This window comes from Canis lupus, chromosome 21 (assembly GCF_003254725.2).
Source record: "Canis lupus dingo isolate Sandy chromosome 21, ASM325472v2, whole genome shotgun sequence".
Lineage (NCBI taxonomy): Eukaryota > Metazoa > Chordata > Mammalia > Carnivora > Canidae > Canis > Canis lupus.
In genome coordinates, this window is record NC_064263.1 from 24,706,482 (window position 1) to 24,728,884 (window position 22,403).

At 41.2% G+C, this 22,403-nt stretch overlaps 2 protein-coding genes across 10 annotated transcripts in view; one reads left to right on the top strand and one right to left on the bottom strand.

Annotated features, from left to right (window-relative positions):
- The window catches only part of MRPL48 (mitochondrial ribosomal protein L48), a 100,482-nt gene extending 97,552 nt beyond the window's left edge, over positions 1-2,930 (bottom strand). For all 4 annotated transcript variants that reach the window (XM_049098901.1, XM_049098898.1, XM_049098897.1 and 1 more), the window contains exon 1: positions 2,746-2,930. The gene's annotated coding sequence lies outside the window, so the exon portion shown is untranslated. The remainder of the gene's footprint in view (positions 1-2,745) is intronic.
- The window catches only part of RAB6A (RAB6A, member RAS oncogene family), a 105,108-nt gene that overhangs the window by 16,575 nt on the left and 66,130 nt on the right, over positions 1-22,403 (top strand). For 2 of the 6 annotated variants that reach the window (XM_025459062.3, XM_025459065.3), the window contains one exon: positions 813-859. Coding sequence is in view for 2 of the 6 variants with exons in the window: in XM_025459060.3 (XP_025314845.1) it covers positions 4,191-4,260 (70 nt within the window). In the remaining 4 variants the exon portion in view is untranslated. Of the gene's footprint in view, positions 1-812; positions 860-2,939; positions 3,033-3,687; positions 4,261-22,403 lie in introns of those variants that run through there. The other 4 variants (XM_025459066.3, XM_025459063.3, XM_025459060.3 and 1 more) reach the window with 4 other exon arrangements.

Genomic DNA, 22,403 nt, shown 5'->3' on the forward strand with positions numbered 1-22,403 from the left:
TACAAGAGATTTTCTTTTTAAATGCTCTCTTGGTATGGGCTGCTCTTTGTGTGTGGCAGAGTTTTGGGTTACTAGTTGGGAGGGCCCATCCAGACCTGTCAAGCTACTTTTAAAATCAAATATTAGGGGAGCCTCGGTGGCTCAGGCCATGATCTCAGGGTCCTGGAATCTAGCCTCCCCCTCTCCCTCATGGCTCCCTGCTCGGCAGGGAGTCTGCTCTTCTCTTTCCCTCTCCCTCTCCCCCTAGCTCATGCTTGCACTCTTGCTCTCGCTCTCGCTCTCAAATAATTTTTTTTAATAATGCTTTTTTTAAATTTTTATTTATTTATGATAGTCACACAGAGAGAGAGAGAGAGAGAGAGAGGCAGAGACATAGGCAGAGAGAGAAGCAGGCTCCATGCACCGGGAGCCCGACGTGGGATTCGATCCCGGGTGTCCAGGATCGCGCCCTGGGCCAAAGGCAGGCGCCAAACCGCTGCGCCACCCAGGGATCCCCTCAAATAATTTTTTAAAAGATTTTTAAAAAGATTTTATTTATTTATTCATGAGAGACAGAGAGAGAGGCAAAGATACAGGCAGAGGGAGAAGCAGGCATCATGCAGGGAGCCCGATGCAGGACTCCATCCCAGGACTCTGGGTATCACATCCTGAGCCAAAGACAGATGCTGAACTACTGAGCCACCCAGGTGTCCCTAAATAAATAATCTTAAAAAAAAAAAAAAAGAAAGAAACACAAATGCCCATGTCATGACTCAAGTTTTTACCATTTCATTTTTTTGGTTAATTTTTTTCTTTTTGTTCTTTCATTTTAGATACATATTCCAAAATCCTTTCACAACTCGGCTGAGAGGAACCAACAGTGAGTAAATTTTGGTAGAGAAGGAAGTTTGGGAATATAGCTGTTGTCTTGATAGGCCAGAATAGATGGTATTTTAAGCCTTCATGAGAATGCTCTCCTTAATTTATTCCTCTCCTTAATTCTAGTTCAGTAATTCATCCCTGGGTTTGAGAAGGCACTTGTTTGATCCTACCATTTCTATAGCTAAGTAAATAATAATTCCCAAATAATGAGCAAACGTATATAAATGTGTTGTGGGAATGGTACGACACTATGCACAAATGTAAGGATTTATCATTAATTTGGGAAGTTTTTTTTTTTTTCTTTAGAGAGACAGACAGAGAGCAAGGGGGAGGGGCAGAAAGTGACAGAGAAAGGATCGCAGGTAGACCCCATGTCCACTCCTGAGTCTGATGCCCATTGATCCCACAACCCTGATATCATGACCTGAGCTGAAATCAAGAGTCCAACATCTAACTAATTGAGCCACCCAGGGGCTCCTCTGAGAAGTATTTTTGATAGTTTTTTTTTGTTTTATTTTGTCTTTTAGAGTAATCTCAGGGTGCCTGGGTGTCTTAGTCCATTAAGTGTCTGCATTCAGCTCAGTTCCCTGATCCCAGGGTCCTGGGATCCAGCCCTGCAAGGGGCTCCTTGCTCAGTGAGGAACCTGTTTCTCCCTCTCCCCCATGTGCTCTCTCTCCTCATCTGTCTCTCAAATAAATATATAAAATCTTTTTTTTTTTTAATTCTTTCTACTCTCAACATGAGGCTTTAACATACAACCCCGCGATCAAGAGTTGCATACTCTACAGACTGAGCCAGCCAGGTTGTCACCCTCTTTTTTTTGTTTTTGTTCTTTTTAAGATTTAATTTATTTATTCATGAGAGACACAGGCAGAGGGAGAAGCAGGCTCCATGCAGGGAGCCCGACGTGGGACTCGATCCTGGGTCTCCAGGATCACACCCCGGGCTGAAGGCGGCGCTAAACCGCTGAGCCACCCGGGCTGCCCCCCTCTACTTTCTTTGATACTAGTTTCTTGAAGTGTCCTCCTCAAGGACAGAGATTACTTTTTGGATGCTGTCCTAAAGTATGGTGAGGTGTGGATGATGAATTCTCTAATTTGGTGATTCTTAAACTTTTATTTATCCTTTATTAGTACACTTTATTTTTTAAAAGTTTTGAATTTACGTTAAAATTGAGCAGACTACAGAAAATCCCCATATAACCCCTCCTTCCCCAGTTACCTCTATTATTAACATTAGCATAATACATTTGTTACAATTAAGGAACCAATATTGATATAATTAACAAAGTCCATATTCATTCAGGGTTTTTGTTGTTGTTGTTGTTGTTTAGTTTTTGCCTGAAGTCCGTTTTCCCTTCCAGGATCCCATTCAGCTTAAAAAGCTACACTGAGTTGTTTGCCATGTTATATCTACATTACACTTAGTTGTCATGTCTCCTTAGGTTCCTCTTGGTTTTGACATTCACCTTCATTTTTGGGGTTTTATTTTTTTTTTTTTTAAATTTTTTAATTTTTATTTATTTATGATAGTCACAGAGAGAGAGAGAGAGAGAGAGGCAGAGACATAGGCAGAGGGAGAAGCAGGCTCCATGCACCGGGAGCCCGATGTGGGACTCGATCCTGGGTCTCCAGGATCGCGCCCTGGGCCAAAGGCAGGCGCCAAACCGCTGCGCCACCCAGGGATCCCCATTTTTGGGGTTTTAAACTGGTTTGAAAATCTGATGAAAGCCATGGATCCTCTCCAGAGAAAAACGCTCATGCTTCAGAGGTCTAATTTAGGGGAGGTCCACCCACAACAGATTCAGAAGCCCGGCTTTAGGAGGAAAAAGTGATCTTTAAAATATCCCCTCCCCCACAATAGAGCTCAAAGTCTGGCTTTACCTTTACTTTGTTCTGCGACCTTTTTGCATAGCTGTTTTCCTACTTGGACCTCAGTTTCACCATCTGTGAAACGAAGGGTTTGGTTTCCTCGATGTCTAAATCCTTTTCTAGCACAGTGGAAGGCGGGCGTCACCTAGAATTGTCTACATCAGAGTAACAAAGGCTGATAACAGACCAAGCCAGGTCAAGTCAGGGAAGTGGATGGGCTTATCAAAAAGAAGGGTTGCAGAGGTTCACTGGCGGAAAAAGGCAAAACCTAGGTTCCACTTGATGGCTTTGTGGATTTTGTAAGTCATTTCCTTCCCCTGAGCTTCAATTTCCTCATCTGCAAAAATGTAGAGGATCTGCTTCTGGTAGTTATGAAACTCCTAAGAGCAACAGTGGAGAATGTACCTAGTAAGATATCGTGTGAGGAATTATAATAAGAAAAAAGATGGAGAAGGTGGCTGAGCGCACGAGTGAAGGGCGGATTTAAGGAGAGCGAGGCAGGGCTGAGGGCTCTGGAGAAGAGGAACAGAGTACACACCTTAGGGCTCTCGGACCACACCCTCACAGGGCCGAGGTCAATTCAACCTACGTGCCAGCTCCGCCTCCGCCCTTCCCATCCCCTCCCCTTAGGCTGCGACACGCCACACTTCTCATGGCAGTCGCTGTGCGACGCTGTCCACCGAGCAAGGGCCGCGCGCGCTCTCGCGCCGCCACCTCACTGCCAGCCCTGCCCGCCCTTGACTTCTTCCGATTGGTTCTCACATAAGTGACGTAAGTGCTCCTTATTCCACCCCCGTCACTTCCCCAGGGTTCCGCCCCGCCTCCTCCTTGCTTCTCCCGATTCGCGTGGCAACCTAACCTGCCCTGGCCTCCGCCGCGCGGTAGGAGCCGGGAGAGCAGGCTAAACCAGGAAGGCGCTGGCTTGTGGCACGCACGCGCACGCACGCACGCACGCCGGCGGCCGGCGGGGCGGCACGCTCGCGCCCGGGCTCGCCGCGCGCCGCGCTAGAGGCTCGCGCACTCAGCAGGTTGGGCTGCGGCGGCGGCAGCTGTGGGAGCTGAGGCGCTGCGCGTGAGAGGTCCCAGACGCGTCTGCGGCTCCAGTTCTGCCACCCTCCCCTTCTCCCACCCCAGTCTCGGTGCCAGGTGCTGAGAAGGGAAGGGCGCTAGCCTTGGGAACCTCGAGCACACCCCTGGCTGCTTCCGATACCGCCATCCTTCCTTCCCCAGCCGCGGGCCTCGCTCGGTGCCAGGCGACTCTGCGGGGAGGCGGCGGCGACCTCTGCCTGTCTGTGGGGAGGAGCCCTGTCCTGCAGCCTTGCTCCGCCGCCGGGCCCTAGAGGGTCCGAGAGAGCTCGGTGTCGGTCCTTCGTCTCGCCTTTTTCGTCAGCCGGTGGGAGCAGCGTCGGTCCGAGAGGTCTCTGGGCTGAGGCGGCGGCAGCTCCTCCGGCTCCATCATGTCCGCGGGCGGAGACTTCGGGAATCCGCTGAGGAAATTCAAGCTTGTGTTCCTGGGGGAGCAGAGCGGTGAGTGCGCGGCTCCCCCCCTCCTGGCAGCTGGCCGCGGCTTCCCCGCACCGCCCCCAGTGCGGCCCTTCTGTCCGCGAAGGCTGTCTACCAGCCTCGCGTTCGCGTTTCGTGCTCATTACCCCCAGCCCTGCCCGGGGTTTTCCGACCCCCTTTAGCTACCAGCTCCTCTTCGTCTTGGTCCGTCGGTCAGATTTTGATCCTCTGTCCGCGGCTCCGACATCTCCTTCCCCCCCCCGCAGCCCGGGCCTCTCCCGTCGACCTGCCCCCCCACACCCCCGCCCCAGTCTCACCCCGCCCAGCCCAGCCTGCTGTCCATCCCTTTCTTCCTCCGGCCTCCGTCGTCTCACCAACCGTAGCCCCCTTCTTGGAGCCCCACCCTTATTCTTTGCTTTTATCCCAGATCGTCAGCTCTGTGAAGGCCCACCCCGGGAGGCCCCACTCCCGGGAACCGTCACTCCTCAACCTTGGACGAGGAGGGTGGGGGGATTAGGGCGTTGTTTTCCTTAGAGGCTTGGCCCTGGGAAGTGCGGATCTTATGGGAGGTGGGAAGTGGCGGGGGGTGTCGTAGAAATTCTTGGATTGTTTTTACTTAGGTGGGGAATTAGTTTGGGTTATGGAGAATATATGTCTGAATTGGAGGCGACTTGAAGATGGAGTGGTTGGAGGGTAAGAGGGGTGGCGGCGGCAGGGGCAATTTTTGCTTCTTGGGTTAGGCTGTGGCTTGTTAGAAAACCTCATTTTCTTCTCATGACTTTGATTCCCTGACAATTCTTTTGGCACTGTTGGCGCTTTCGCGATCTCTGCCAGATGCTATGTCATGATCATTTTACTTGGAATTTCTCACATCTCACCTCCTCCTTTTCTCCTTTCAATATGAAGCAGTGTATGATTCTTTATGATGGTGCAAACAAGAATTACCAGAGAAATAGTAATTATTCAATTTCTTCTGAGTGTTTTCCAATTGTATATTTAGGATTCCTGTGAGAGAAGGCCTGAGAATAACCAACATCTTTGTTTTCTAGGATTTCCTTTGGGGCCAGGGAGTAATGGAGTAGAGTAGAATAGATTCATCATCTAGTTATCTAAATTAGACTTCAGTATGTAATACCGTTTCGGCTAAACGACCCTTTTATGCTTAATATTCCATAGTATGTGATAAGTGGAATGATCTTACCTAGCTAGGCTTCTGCTGTTGCTTACTTTGTATTAAATACAAGCTCCTAGTTTTGTGATGGCTTTCTCTCAAATTATTTCTCGTGGTGATTCTGATTTTATGCTGAATTATAAAACTTGGCGCTCAACAATGTAGAAATTATTGTCCTCTTTTGTTTTTTTTTCACATTTTTCATGACCATCTTTAAAATTCAGACATTGAGAGATTAGTTCCTCCCAAGTCATCAGACATTGAGTTAACTGCTAGGTACCTTACTTAGGTTAGGCTGTAGAGAGGACAATTTCTTTTGATTGGAAAGCAGATAACAGTTATAAATTCAGAGCTTTTACTACCACCTTGAACTGTTTATACTAATATATATATATACACACACATATATATACATATATATATATATGGCATTAAGGTAGGTTAACATTAGTTGAGAAATTGCTTCCAATTGGAGAAATCGTTTTTCTCTTTTCACATATAATCTTTACCCCCCTCCCTGGTTACCGAGGAAAAATATAGTCTCCTCTTTGCTTTGTGAATTTTCCTGAGCAAGTATAAGCTTGTTTCTTGAAGTAACTTGGTAAGATCTTTGAGAGTGATCCTAGTTTAGGAATTTTATGGCAGTTTTAGGACAATGCCATGCTTAAGATACAGTGTATTGGTCATTATTGATAAATAGGATCTAATGTGCTTATTGTACACTCTAGGGATGTTAATTATTTATTTACTTATTTTTCCTAGGGATGTTATTGCTAGCCTTATGTTGTGATGCAGAGCTATTCAGTTTGCATGAAAAATCCTTAATCTCTGTCCTAGGAAGGTATTAGTATGAGTAGCAATCATAACTTCAGTATCTGCAAGTTTCTTGTTAATTCCTTGAGTATTTATATTCTAATTCGTATTGCAGAGTTCTGTGGCTTCTCATTTCTTACTTTGAGTTTTGACAACAACCCCCATATAGTTCTTGAAGTCATCTTAGATTTTTTTTAAAGATTTATTTATTTATGATAGACATAGAGAGAGAGAGAGGCAGAGACACAAGAGGAGGGAGAAGCAGGCTCCATGCTGGGAGCTGGTCGCGGGACTCGATCCCGGAACTCCAGGATCGCGCCCTGGGCCAAAGGCAGGCGCCAAACCGCTGAGCCTCCCAGGGATGCCCTATCTTAGATTTTTTTGATGGACGTTGTTTTGTTTTTCTTTTTTTTCTTTCTTTTTTTTTTTTTTTTTTTTTAAGATTTTTATTTATTCAAAGAGACAGAGAGGGAGAGAGAGGCAGAGACTCGATCCCTGGTCTCCAGGATCACACCCCAGGCTGCAGGTGGCGCTAAACCGCTGCGACAAGGGGGCTGCCCTTGTTTTGTTTTTCAAAGATTTATTTATTTATTCATGAGAGAGAGAGACAGGCAGAGGGAGAAGCAGACCATGCAGGGAAGCTCAATCCTGGGACTCCAGGATCACGCCCTGAGCCGAAGGCAGACATTTAACTGCTGAGCCACCCAGGCATCCCAGTGGACTTTATTTTTTAGAATAGTTTTAGGTTTACAGAAAAATTGAGAAGATTGTGCAGAGGGTTCCCATATAGCCCCACCCAGTTTCCCCAGTATTCCTCAGTATTCTTAACCATTTTACCTTAGTATGGTACATTTGTTATACTAAGTGAGCTGATATTGGTATGTTATTATTAACTAAAGTCATAGTTTATTCAGATTTCCTTAGTTTTTATCTTTTTTTGTTGTTCTAGATACCATATTACAGTTAGTTGTCATGTCTCTTTGGGCTCCTCTTAGATGTTTTTTTAAGGATTGTGTTTACGTGCTTTTTAACTCTGGAATTATGAGGTCAATTATCTTTTAAGGCTACTATATTGCTAAGTAATGCCATTTGATAGCTTCAACAATGAAAGATTGATCTTTGTTTTCATGAGCAGTGTCTGTAGTTTTCTTATGCATTAGTAAAGGTCAGTAGAACCCATGTCATCTTGATGTGTAACTCTTCATGAATTATTTATTTTTAGGTTTTAGAACTCCACAATTTAGCTTTTAAAAACTAATTTGTGGCAAAGCATTTACCATGTTTATAATTCTTACCTGTGTGTGTGTTTGTCTTTCACACAGTAGAATGCAAGTCTCATGAAGATTAAAACTTATTTTTTTGTTCATTGTGTCCCCAGTGCCTAACATAGTGCCAGCTGGCTGAATCTACCAGAAACCAAGCTGATAGCCTGTATTTGTAGTCTTTGCTACGGTAGAATCCATGTTTTTGGCCTTAAGCTGTTAATAGTTTAATAATAACATCTTATGCGTAAATTATTTGATAGTTTTTAGGGATACTCTAGATGTTTGGGAGGCAGGGGAGCAGGGAACCCGATAATTTATAGCTCTTTCCATTTTGCTTAAAAAAATAAGACAAGATTTTGCACTTTTTTTTTTTTTGAGTTGAGTAAAATTAGTTAAAGCTATTGTTAAATTATTTTCTATTAGTATAGCACCCAAGAGTATGTCAAATGATATTAAAGACGTATTCAAGGAACTGGTTTGGAGTTAAGTAGACTTCTATTTAGTTTGTCAAAAATTAAAGTTCTGTCTCTGTAATGAAAATGAGTTTTTTTCAGTTTTTGGAGTTTCAGACTGAGTTAATGACATCAGTGTTGGTAATCTTCTACAGACTTTTAGACTTTTTTTTATATTTCAGTATCATACCTGGCTTAATAAAAGGATGTTGAAGTATACAATTTAAATCTGAAGTTTCCTTGAGAAATATTTTTGTTGCTCCTTCCGGTTACTGTCTTGAAATGCAGAGGCATTTTTAAGAATGCCATTCATGGTTTATAGTAGAAGATATTACTACAAACAAATGTTACAAAATAGGGTTACAAATTAGGAAATGTAATCTCAGGTAGAAGCAAATACCTGGTCTAGTACTACTTATTTTTTCACTTTATGTTACCCTTTTTACATTGGTTCTTTTGATTTATAACATGCTGGGTAGGGAAAATGTATCTTAACCTTTAGGGATCAGAAGTACTGAACAGTTTAGATTGGCTACATCTGTAATCCTAAATTTTTTCTCCTCAAGATCTCGTTACCTGTTATGCTTTTACAAATTAAGACCCCTAAAGAACTCTGTTCATATGGTTTGTATCAATATTAATAGTGTTGAAAGTTAACAAAATTTTAAAATATTTAATTCATTTAAAAATAATAGTATTAAATGCATTATATGAAAGAGCTATTTTTTAAACAAAAATTTAGTGAGAGATTGGCATTGTTTTACATATTTGCAAATCTCTTTGATGTCTTTGAATTACAAAAAGATAGCCAGATTCTCTTGGATCCTCTTGTATTCAGTCTATTGTAATAACATTTATCATGTAGATTCTGGGAAACTCCACTGTACACTTATGAGAAAATGAGAGTGAAAAAAAGCCAATTAATATAGTAGTATTATGAAAGTGGTTTGACTTGGGATGCCCGGGCGGCTCAGCAGTTTAGTGCCTGCCTTTGGCCCAGGGCATGATCCTAGGGTCCTGGGATTCAGTCCCACATGGGGCTCCCTGCATGGAGTCTGCTTCTCCCTCTGCCTAGTCTCTGCTTCTCTTTGTGTCTCTCATGAATAAATAAATAAAATCTTAAAAAAAAAAAAATGGCTTGACTCTCAGAAGGGTTCTGGGAATCCTGGCACTCTGTGAACCACACTTTAAGAACTGTTGGGTTAGGTGATATTAAGTCATTGGTACCGTGGAGCTTCATATTGCAAGGTAGGGCAATCAAGAATGTTTTGGCGCCCTTAAAACTATCTGGTTTTGAAGCCTTAAAACTAAACAGTAGAGCTAGTAATTAAGACCACACAGTCTGGGTTTCATATTTTAGCGCTGGCCACTGACTTTGGACAAATTATTTGGCCTCTTTAGGCTTCAATTTCCTTATTTATAAAATAAAAGTGATAGGAACTATCATATAGAGGTATTGTGAAGATTAAATTAGTTAATAAATGTGAAGCATTTAGAAGAGTGCCTGGCACTTGGCAAGTTCTTGTTAATTGTTTTAGTTTAACAAATTTTTATGTAAAACTACTATACTATTAAGTGATTTGGTAGAGCATAAGCTTAAGAAATTTACATTTTATAGGGAAAGAAATATACCTAAACTAATATAGTGTGATAAATGCAGCTGCTTAGACAGAGTTAGGGGTGCTTGGGTGGCTAAGTCAGTTAAGTGTCAGCCTTTGGCTCAGATCATGATTCCAGGGTCCTGGGATGAAACCTTATGTGGTGTTTCCTGCTCAGCTGAGAGCCTGCTTCTTCCTCATTCAGACTCTACCTTGTCCCGCTGCTGATATTCTCTCTCTCAAATAAACAAAATCTCAGAAGAAAAGAAAAATAGTGAAAAGGTACAAAGAAGTGACAGGTTTCAGGGAAGACATAAATGACTAATAGTTTAATTGACTTTTAGCTGAAATTCTTGAATTAGAGCATCCCAGAGTTGGAGGAGACTTTGAGAAGTCCATCTAATCCATTTCTCTTAGGGCTTTAAAACTGATCACTTCACTGCCTCCTAACTTTATTTACTTATTTATTTACAAGATTTATTTATTTTTTTTTAAATCTTTTTCATTTTTTTTCATTTTAGAGCAATTTTATTTTATTTATTTTTAAGATTTTATTTAATCACGAGAGAGAGAGAGAGAGAGAGAGAGAGAAGCAGAGACACAGGCAGAGGGAGAAGCAGGCTCCATGCAGGGAGCCTGATGTGGGACCGGATCCCAGGTCTCCAGGAACACGCCTTGGGCCAAAGGTGGCGCCAAACTGCTGGGCCATCGGGGCTGCTCCTACAAGATTTATTTACTTTAGAGAGAGTGCATGAGTGCATAGTAGCACATGGAGGGGGGAGGGGCAGAGGGAGAATGAGAGAAGCAGACTCCGTGAGTGGGGGGGAGCCCAACTGAGCAGGCAGCCGGACACGGAGCTCCCTCCCAGGACCCTGAGATCATGACCTGAGCTGAAGGCAGACACTTAACTGACTGAGCCACCGGGGTGCCCTCTAACTTTATTTTTAATAGGTAGTACAGACATAAAAGGTGTACTCCAGGGGATCCCTGGGTGGCTCAGCGTTTTAGTGCCTGCCTTCTGCCCAGGGCATGATCCTGGAGTCCCCAGATTGAGTCCCGCATTGGGCTCCCTGCCTAGAGCCTGCTTCTCCCTCTGTGATAAATAAAATCTTTAAAAAAAAAAAAAAAAAAAAAAAGGTATACTCTGAAGAAACTTATTATCACCCTGTTCCTATGACTGTTGCCTTTTCCCCTCCCTCCTCCTTTAGTAATTATATATACATTTTTTTCTTGTGTGTATTCTGGGATTTCTTATGCAAATATGAGTATAATTTCTTACTTTCTCTTACATAAAATGTATCAGACTTTTACTTCACACCTAGCTTTTTTTTTTACCTAATATATCCTAGAGATCTTTTCATATTTTTTTTTAATTTATATTTATTTATGATAGTCACAGAGAGAGAGAGAGAGACAGAGACATAGGCCAGAGGGAGAAGCAGGCTCCATGCACCAGGAGCCCGACGTGGGATTCGATCCTGGGTCTAAGGCAGGCGCCAAACCGCTGCGCCACCCAGGGATCCCGAGATCTTTTCATATTATTAGTACATATGAAAACAGCTTTCTCAGGTTTCTTTTGTGTTTAAATAAAATTTTTGTAAGGAGTGCTCAGCTAGAGGAGCATGTGACTCTTGATCTCAGGGTTGTGAGTTCAAGCACCACGTTGGGTGTAGAGATTACTTAAACTTTTTTTTTGGTTTTAGAATAGTTTAAGATTGACAGAAAAATTGCAAAGATTATTAATCCCACACCCAGTTTCCTCTGTAATTAACATTTTACGTACATTTTCACAGTTAATGAACCAGTATTGTTATATTATTAACCAAACTCCATGGTTTTTTTAGATTTCTTTGGTTTTATCTAAAATCCTTTCTCCCTCTGCCTGTGTCTCTGCCTCTTTCTCTGTGTCTCTCATGAATAAATAAATAAAAATCTTTAAAAAAAAATCCTTTCTCTGTTCTGGATGCCATTCAGGATATCACATTTGATTTAGTTGTTAGCTCTCTTTATGGTGTTTTTAGCTGTGACAGTTAAACTGGACTGCTCTTAGAAATCTCCAGGATAACACATTCTGTAATTAAAAAAAATATTTATTTAATTTTAGAGAAAGAGACTAGAGTGTGTGAGCAGAGGAAGGGACAGAGAGAGAAAGGACCTCCCCATCCACAGACTCCTACTGAGTGCAGAGCCTCTACTGGAGATCAGTACATAACCCTGAGATCATGACCTGAGCCAAAAACAAGAGATGCTCAACCAACTGAGCCACCCAAGCGCTCTACACATTTTATATTTTTAATATCTAATTTCCCTGTTTTGAAATTTTAAAATCTATTCCCATGCTATATTGTTAAGCTTTTGTCCTTGGGAAGGCAATATTTACTGATATAGACAGCTCCAGAGACAATCAGACTTTGGCTCTTTTTTTCATTGCCAGGTATTACTAACCTGGCAGTGTTTTTTTTTTCCATCCTCTAAATATAGATGTCATATTTTGGTTAGATGAGTATTTAATTTATACAGTATTGTTATAACTGAGTCACGTATATTGATTACTTATAGTTTCTTACATATTGTATTCTTTAGTTTATATACGTATCATTAATTTATCCCCATACTCTTTATCAACAGTGTAAATCACCTCTCCATTTATAAGAATGTATCAGATTTTTTCAAAGGAAAATATATTCGTATCATTTGATCTCCATGAAATATCTTTCCCAGAACCTTCTGACTTATTCTGATTTATACTAGTTACTGCCCCTGTGATTTGTGTGCTCAGCTCTCAAGTTGGAATCTACCTTTGGCATCATTTTGAGGATTCCATTTTCTTTTGTGTTGGATGGATCCATTATTTCTCAGATTACATTTTTTTCTTTTTTTATTGGTTTATTCTCTCATTAGGTTGAACATACTGTCCAATTGGTAGCTTCCTAATGAAGGAAACATGGGAGGATGGGAGGAAGTTTTTTGAGAACTTTGTGGTCCAAAAATGTGTTTGGACAACTTATACACTGAAGGTTTGGTGGGGTTTATAATTTTAGGTTGGATATATTCTTCCTAAAGAAATTCAGAGACATTAATGTATAGCCTTGTAGATTCTTTACGTTGCCTTTATGAATCTTGGTCTTTTGACCTTCATATTGATGTGTCTGTTTTCATTTTGTGTACTGAGTATTGTATTATATATACATGTGTGTATTTTATTATTATTATTTTTTGAGTGTGTGAGTAGGATGGGAGGGGAAGAGAGGGGCTGAGAGAATCTCAAGGCCCCCATGTGGGGTTTGATCCCGTGACTCTCAGATCATGACCTGAGTCAAAATCAAGAGTAGGATGCATAATGACAGCCACCCAGACACCTCCCTGCTTGCTTTTTCATTGCATAAACCTTTAATCTTCTGGTGAGGTGGGAGAGGGACCTGAGTGTGTGGAACAGTGGAAGGAATGTGAGAGGGTGTCAGTCTACCTTTTAAACAGACTTCTTTTTACCACCACCTCTGTCCTTATTTCTAGATATACTTGGTGCCAGCAATTCCTGAACCATTTGGGGGTTCTCTGGCACAAATCAGAATTTTTCTCTGCTTTCTCTATTGTCAGTTTAAAATTGGTCTTTTTAAAACCTTTAAGCCAATTACCATTTTTCCATTTACTTTCTACCTTCTACCTTGAGTGAGTTAGGTTTTCTGGGAACCAACATTTCTGAATGTTTAGAATTGCTTAGGGTTTTCCATTTCTATTTTTTTCCTTTTTTAAAAAAATGTATTTTATAAAATTAAAACTGTGTTTATAGTAGCATTCACATTAGTGAAAAGATGGAAGCAATCCAAGGGTCCATTGATGAATGAATGGATAAACAAAATGTGGTATATACATACAATGAAATATTATTCAGCCTTAAAAAGGAAGGAAATTCTGATACATGCTACAATCTTGATGACATGCTGAGTGAAAGAAGCCAGTCACTAAAGGACAAATGTTGTAATTCCTTAACTTACAATAAGCAATACTGTTACCTTATCTTTCCATTGTGAGATTGCAAAAAACCATCCCCAGAGACTTGTCTTTGAGATGAAGTCCAAACTTCCCTGCCTGGGTAATTTTATAGTCCTACTTCTACCCTCCTATCTCTAACCTTTTTCCTAGCATTCATTTTACCCTTTATCGTGCTTCATTATGTTGTGTTACAAAAAAGTATTTTCAGTCATCATTAAGGTATTAAATGCTATGGGAAATGCACATCTTCCATTCTAAGAATCATAGAACCTTAAAGATCATTTATCATGGAGCTAGGTCCTGGGGGATATAGTTTTTAATAAATCAGATATTATCTCTCTTCTCTACTTGGTTATAGTCTAGCAATAAGTTAGTTTTAAATCTTTTAGATTACTCTGTACCTTCCAACCTCTGTTCTTTTACTTCTCCAGTCCATCCTTTACATTATCAGAATAAACTTTATAAAAATGTAAATCAGAGGGACACCTGGGTGGTTCAGGGTGTGATCTCGGAATACCGGGATTGAATCCCACATCAGGCTTCCTGCATGGAGCTTCTCTTCTCCCTCTGCCTATGTCTTGCCTCTCTCTCTCTCTCTCTGTCTCTCATGAATAAATGAATAAAATCTTTTAAAAAATGTAAATCAGAATAACTTCTTTACCTCTTTACCTTAAAACATTTTGAACTTATTTCTACTGAATTGTGAAAAGGGCAAATTTTAGGACATCTAGTTTATCACAAAAAAATTTTAATTTTCAAAAACTCAAACCCCACTTTTGTAGGCTTATTTATTTGGTCACTTCTTTTTTCTTTTCTTTTCTTTTCTTTTCTTTTCTTTTCTTTTTTCTTTTCTTTCTTTTATTTATTCTTAGACACAGAGAGAGGCAGAGACACAGGCAGAGGGAGAAGCAGGCTCCATGCAGGGAGCCTGACGTGGGACTCGATCCCAGGTCTCCAGGATCACACCCCAGGCTGCAGGCAGCACCAAACCGCTGTGCCACTGGGGCTGCCCTGATCACTTCTTTAAAAAAAAAAGAAAAGAAAAGAAAGATTTTATTTTATTTGAGAGAGAGCAAGAGTGGCAGAGGCAGAGGGAGAGCAGGCTCCTCACTGAGCAGAGAGCTCCGCCACCCCCCATGCTGCGTTTGATCCCAGCATTATGACCGGAGCCGAAGGCGGATTCTAAACCAACTGAGCCACCCAGGTGTTCCCATTTGGTCACTTTTAGAACAAAGTCAACCTTAAAAATAAAACAGCCAGTTATTTTGCCAGCAAAATGATTTATTCGGAATAGCAGATCAGGACCAGTAAGCCATCATGAACAATAGACAAGTCTGAAGATCAAATGAGAGAAATACTCTTGTATAGAGAGAGGAAGGGAAATTGGGAGGGGTTGTTATAAATAAAAAGTCCATGGGGGTAAACTAGGAGTTTGGAGCATAGTGACTATTTGTTGGCTGAGCTGTAACAGTCTTTTAGTGGCTAGTCTGTTGCTAGGCAAAGAGGGAATCTTCCTTCATCCTTCTGGGGTAGTAAAGTAGGCTTCTTCCTATTGAGAATGCAAGCTAAGTCTCTTCCTGGTAGGTCTGCAAAGGGCTGTGGTGAATGGTATGACATGAAAGCTCCCCCTCTGGCTTCCTGACTTCCATTTTAAATGAGGTTTCTGTTATTTTTTTTCCCCTTTAGATTAAAATCATTCTCTGAAAGCATGGCTGGTCAAGAGTCAGGTTTTCCCTATTTAGTGCTTTTGTCCTTTGGTGCCAGGAAGGACATTTCCCCCACGTGTCTTACATTGGAGGGAAAGTACACAGCAATTGGAAACCATTTAAGGCCACATTTGAGTAACAGTGAAGGTTAGAAGGGAGAACTCTTAGACTTTTTCTTTTTTTTTTAAGCTTTTATCTATTTAGAGTGCCCACATATGTGCACATGGAAGCTGCAGGGAGAGGGAGAGCATCTCAAGCCAACTCCGTGCTGAGTGCGGAGATCAACACAAGACTTGATCTCATCACCCTGAGATCATGACCTGAATTGAAATCAAGAGTCTAATTAATGCTAAACTGACTGTGAGCCACCCTGGAGCCCCTCAGACATTTCCTTCTTTTTTTTTTTTTTTTTTTTAAGATTTTATTTATTCGACAGAGAAAGCACAAGCAGGGGAAGCAGGAGAGGGAGAAGGAGGCTCCCTGCTGAGCAGAGAGCCTGATAAGGGACTCGATCCCAGGACCATGGGATCATGACCTGGGCCCAAGGCAGACGTTTAACTGAGCCACTCAGTGTTCCGCCCTCCTCCCCACCACCCATTTCTTTCTTTTTTTTTTTCTTTAAAGATTTTATTCATTTATTCATGAGAGACACAGAGAGAGAGAGAGGCAGAGACACAGGCAGAGGGAGAAGCAGGCTCCATGCAGGGAGCCTGACATGGGGCTCGATCCTGGGTCTCCAGGATCACAACCTGGGCTGCAGGCGGCGCTAAACTGCTGTGCCACCGGGGCTGCTCCCCACCCCTCATTTCTTATTAAAGTTTATATCTTGTCAGGATCGGGATGCCTGGGTGGCTCAGCGGTTTAGCGCCTAGTGCCTGCCTTCAGCTCAGGGCGTGATCCTGGAGTGCCAGGATCAAGTCCCACATCGGGCTTCCTGCATGGAGCCTGCTTCTCCCTTTGCCTCTCTCTCTGTGTCTCTCATGAATAAATAAATAAAATATTTATATCTTGTCAGGGTCATAAATGTGGGGGAAAATCTTGAAGCACTGACCTAGCATGACTCTATTGAGTATGTCATTTCTATAAAGATTTGATGTGTGACTCTACGAGGCTTAAAAACAGTTATGCAAAGCAGAATCAAAAGTATATGAAAAATCCAGTTTATATGATGGTTCTAAATCAGGAGCCCAAACCTGAAGGTAACCAGCTAAAAAATAGGTCAAAAGACCAGGGATCATTAGGTGAAATTTGTTGTGGGCTTGTTTCCTGATCTTGTGTAAACTGAATTTCTTGTGTAAACTGAATTTCTTTTTTTTTTTTTTTTTTTTTAATTTTTATTTATTTATGATAGTCACAGAGAGAGAGAGAGAGAGGCAGAGACACAGGCAGAGGGAGAAGCAGGCTCCATGCACTGGGAGCCTGATGTGGGATTCGATCCTGGGTCTCCAGGATCGCGCCCTGGGCCAAAGGCAGGCGCCAAACCGCTGCGCCACCCAGGGATCCCTAAACTGAATTTCTTGTGTAGATCTCTCCGGAGGCATTTATCCATTTGCAACAGGTGGTATTTGCAATTGCGCAAATGCCTTCTTGTTCAGCTAGTAGGTAATCAGGGACTATGTCATTATCCAGAACTACTTTAGCCATTGAATCAAGGGATCATCGTTGGGCTGCTACAGAACTACTTTAGCCAGTGAATCAAGGGATCATTGTTGGGCTGCTACTGCTTTGACTGTGAAATCAGCCAACTCTCCTAAAATTAGGGAGAGATTTATGATGATGCGCTCCTCGGCTCTTACTCGCACCTGAGGAGAAAGTTCCCCATGTAGGGAAACCTGGAGTCATAGAGTCCTCCTGCAAGTTCCTGTTTAAGGCAGCTATGGAGGTTGAATGGAATGAATCAGTGGGAGGTTTCTGATTTATTATGGATTTGACAGGGAATTAAATGTCCCAATAAGTAACGACTTCCAGGTTGTCAGTTATCTAAACATTTGTATGCCCATGGGTAATGCCATCTATTGTAGGCAAAAATGAAACCAGGTGGAGTGCAGAGGACTCCAGCTATAGTATGATTGTTGATAGATCCATTAGCTGGAATTTCCTGATTGACCTTTTTAAGTCAGAGATCAGAGGAATTGGGATGACATTCTGTGAGGTATCGTCCCATAGTAAAGAGGTCTTTTCTAAAAGTCTTAAAAAAAGGAGTTAGCCCATTTGTATTTCTCTTTGAGTGCAGAGGAACAAATCATTGGAGAAATTGTCTACAGGTAAGACCAAGGTATCTCTAACATCATGAACAGATTGGAGTTTTTGGTGATGGATCCTGCAGTCTGAAAGTTTTCCCTTTTGCACTAGATTGAGGAATATGGATAAGAGCATTGTTTTTCCAAAAAAAGAGAGGGAGAAATAAAGAAAGAAGCAGCAGCAAGAAAAAAGTGTGTAGGCCTAGTTCAGTCATCTTGGAAAAACTGTCTCCTTTATCTGTTATGTGCTTCCAACTCCTAGAAGTCTTTCAGGACATCAGTTGGTGTACAGGTCCAGTTAGGCTTGGGTGCTTTCTTTAAATGTGATTGATGAATCCAAAAATCTGTCCTTGGAGTTTGGTGGCACAAGGGTTGGTTAACAGTATCTGATAGGGGCCTTTCCAGTGGGGTTGAAGAGTCTTTTGGAGATATCTTTTCATCAAGAGATGAAATATCCAGGATGCAGATTATGATGTTTGATGGTTTCATCATTCTGGAAAGATTGTCCTACTGAAGTATGATTGTTCTCTATGGATTTGATTAGGTTTTTGCAAAATTGAAGTATATTCCTTTTTATGAGCTGTGGATCAAAGGAAGTAGGGGCTAGGTCATAGGGAATGAATGCCACTACCAGGAGAACAGATTCTCATTGAAGTTACGGAAATACATATAATGTCATGAAAATCAAGAATATTTAATAAGAGTTTCAGAATTCTGGAAGGATCGGGGTGGGGGAGAATAAATGCTTCAGTCTTTGTTGCAAAGATACACTTTATGAGTTGGTGTAAGTTTTAGATTACTTTAAAAGGAGGGGGAAAAGGGGGTCCTTTAAATCTGGAAAACAAAAAAGTAAAGCAATCAGTATTCCATTAGAATTTCATTTTATTATTATTTTTTTAAAGATTTTATGTATTCATGAGAGACACAAAGAGGCAGAGATATAGGCAGAGGGAGAAGCAGACTCCCTGCAGGGAGTCCCCTGCAGGACTCAATCCCAGGACCCCAGGACCACGACCTGAGTCAAAGGCAGATGCTCAACCACTGAGCCACCCAGGTGCTCTGCTGCTCTGTTTTGTTTCTTAAATCCCACATATGAGTGAAATCATAATTGTCTTTCTCTGATTGACTTATTTCACTCAGCATAATACCCTCTAGTTCCATCCATGCCCTTGCAAAACGGCAAGATTTCATTTTTTATGGCTGAGTAATATTCCAGCGTGTGTGTGTGTGTGTGTGTGTGTGTGCGTGCGTGTGCGCGCTCGTGCAGACCACATCTTCTTTCTTGTCTGTCATTGAACATCTGGGCCCTTTCCATAGTTTGGCTATCGTGGACATTGCTGCTGTAAACATTGGGGTGCAGGTACCCCTTTGGATCACCACATTTGTATCTTTGGGGTAAATCCCTAGTAGTGCATTTGCTGGGTTGCAGCATAGCTTTAATCTTTTTGAGGAACCTCCATACTGTTTTCCAGAATGGTTGCTCCAGCCTGCGTTCCTACCAGCAGTGTAAGGTTCGTCTTTCTCCGCATCCTTGCTAACATCTGTTGTTGTGACTTGTTCTTTTTAGCCATTCTGACTGGTGTGAAGTGTTATCTCATTGTGGTTTTGAATGTATTTCCCTGATGCCAAGTGATGTGGAACATTTTTTCAGGTGTCTGTTGGCCATTTGTATGTCTTCCCTGGAGAAATGTCTGTTCATGTCTTCTGCCCATTTCTTGACTGGATTATTTGTTTTTTCAGTGTTGAGTTTGATAAGTTCTTTGTAGATTTTTGGATGCTACTCTTTAATTGATAAAACATTTGCAGATATCTTCTCTCAGTCTGTAGGTTGTCTTTTGGTTTTGTCAGCTGTTTGTTGTGCAAAAGCTTTTTATCTTGATGAAGTCCCAATAGTTGTTTTTTGCCTTTGTTTCCCTTGCCTCTGGAGACATATCTAGCAAGAAGTTGCTGTGGCTGAGGTCACAGAGGTTGCTGCCTGTATTCTCCAGGATTTTGATGGATTCCTGTCTCACATTTAGGGGTTTCATCCATTTTGAGTTTATTTTTGTGTATGGTGTAAGAAAATGGGTCCATTTTCATTCTTCTGCATGTGGCTGTCCAGTTTTCCCAACACCCTTTGTTGAAGAGACTGTCTTTCCATTGGATGTTATTTTTTACTTTGTTGAGGTTAGTTGACCATAGATAGAGGGTCCATTTCTGGGTTCTCTATTCTGTTCCGTTGATCTATGTGTCTGTTTTTGTGCTAGTACCATACTGTCTTGATGATTACAGCTTTGTAATAGAGCTTGAAGTCTGGAATCATGTTGTCACTAGTTTTGGTTTTCTTTTTCAACATTTCTCTGGCTATTTGGGGTCTTTCTGGTTCCATACAAATTGTAGGATTGTTTATTCCAGCTCTGTGGTGTTGATGGTATTCTGATAGGGATTGCATTGAATGTATAGATTGCTCTAGGCAGCATAGATATTTTAACAATATTTGTTCTCCCAATCCATGAAGGCTGAGTATTCTTATTTGACAGTGTTTATCATGTAACTTAACAATCATCAAGCCTAATTGGTGCAGTATCTCTCTGTATAAGGAGAGAGAACAAATCCTTTGAGTGAGATGTTCCAAGGACCTGCTGGAAATTCTCAGTTAGTTCAAGATTAAAAAAAAAAAAACTTCCTTAGAATTTAAATTTTAGGAAGTTTGTCAAGAATATTGAAAGATTTGGACACTTGGCTGAAAAGGATCACAGATCCCTGGGTGGCGCAGCGGTTCGGCGCCTGCCTTTGGCCCAGGGCACGATCCTGGAGACCTGGGATCGAATCCCACGTCGGGCTCCTGGTGCATGGAGCCTGCTTCTCCCTCTGCCTGTGTCTCTGCCTCTCTCTCTCTGTGTGTGACTATCATAAATAAATAAATAAAAATTTAAAAAAAAGGATCACAGAAAATTATGAAACTAATTATCTACTTAGGGTGCCTGGGTGGCTCAGTTGTTAAGTGTCTGCCTTCAGCTCAGGTCATGATCCCAGGGTCCTGGGATTGACCCTGCATCGGGCTCCCTGCTCAGTAGGGAGCGTGCTGCTTCTGCAACTCTGCCTGCTGCTCCTCCTGCTTGTGTGCTCATTCACACGTTCTCTCTGTGTCAAATAAATAAATTGTTTTTTTTTTTTAATACAACTGTTTTTTTAAAAAGTTTTAATTATCTACTTGGCCAAAGTGAAAAAATATTTAAAGAACAACTGTACAATAAATAAATAAATAAATAATAATAATAAAGGACAACTGTACAAGTTTATTTTTTTAATTTTTTAAAAGATTTTTAAAATTTATATATTCATGATAGAGAGAGGGAGAGAAAGAAAGGCAGAGACACAGGCATTGGGAGAAGCAGGCTCCATGCCAGGAGCTTGACGAGGGACTCGATTCTGGGACCCCAGGACCACACTCTGGCCCAAAGGCAGACGTGAAACTGCTGAGCCACCCAGGGATCCCCTGTACAAGTTTATATAGCTGTAGAAGCTTTAATTCTTTTTGAATAGAGAAGACTTGGTTTTTCTAAATAAGCAAAGATGTGATAAAGCAAACCACAGAATCCCTGTTTCCAGGTGGATTACATAACAGTAAAGAAACTTTGTTTACAGTTTATTAAGAACAGACCAATAGTCTTAAGAAAATTTTGAGTTTAAACAACCAAAAAAAGCCGTTCCAGTTTTGTATCAGTATACTTTTAATGTGATTTTTTTTAATGGAGCCTAATGTGGGGCTTGAACTCATGACCCTGAGATCAAGACCTGAGCCAAGATCCAGTCAGATGCTTAACTAAGTTACCCAGCTGCTGTAATTTTAAAGTTTGTTTATTTTTATTTTATTTTTATATTTTTAAATTTTAATTTATTTGAAAGTGAGAGTGTGTGTGAGCAGGGAGAGTAGGAGAGGGGGAGAAGCAGACTCCCTGTAAGCAGGGAGCCCAGTGGAGGGCTTGATCCCAAGACCCTAGGATCATGACCTGAGCCGAAGTGACTGAGCCACCCAGGCACCCCATAAAATTTATTTTTAAACAAATGCATTTTGATCTTAGCTTGATACACACCTATGATTCTTTTCCCAAGATTCCTTTTCTGAAAACCTTCTTTAACTTTCTGTGTCTATTTTAATTTGTTTGTTACTCTTTGCCTTTCCAAAATATCCAGCTTTAGGGCAAAATCACTTTTGTTTCCATCAACACAATGCATTTCCATTACTCATACCCTTTACCAAAAACAGGCATCCTATTTCCTTGCATACATTTCACATACAGTTGTTTCTTCCATCTTTATTGTTTTTTAGTAGTTTTACATATATGAATTAGAATTCTTAATCCTTAGAATCTTTAATTCTCAGTGAAAACTAAGCTGTAAGCAATCATAGACTGGCAAATTTGTAAATACATTTTATAATTTCTAGAAATGTGCTTTGTCAGCATGGCATAAAACATATTTACCAGTAGACCCAAATATCTTTAGTTTCTCTTTAATAAGAAGCCCAAAATGGGGATCCCTGGGTGGCACAGCGGTTTAGCCCCTGCCTTTGGCCCAGGGCGCGATCCTGGACACCCGGGATCGAATCCCACGTCGGGCTCCCGGTACATGGAGCCTGCTTCTCCCTCTGCCTGTGTCTCTGCCCCTCTCTCTCTCTCTCTCTCTCTCTCTCTGTGTGACTATCATAAATAAATAAAAATTAAAAAAATAAAAATAAAAAAAGAAGCCCAAAATGGATAATTTATGTTTACTAATTAATGTTGTAGTATTTTATCATGTGTAGAAAATAATTCCAGTAATATAATGAAATTCCATCATTTAATTTAACTTGGCAAAAGTCTATAAAGTTTCCAGTTACCAGGGAAGATTTAGGAAAGCTACTTTCTTTTTTTAAGCCTACATACCATAAAACGTAATTATTTTACC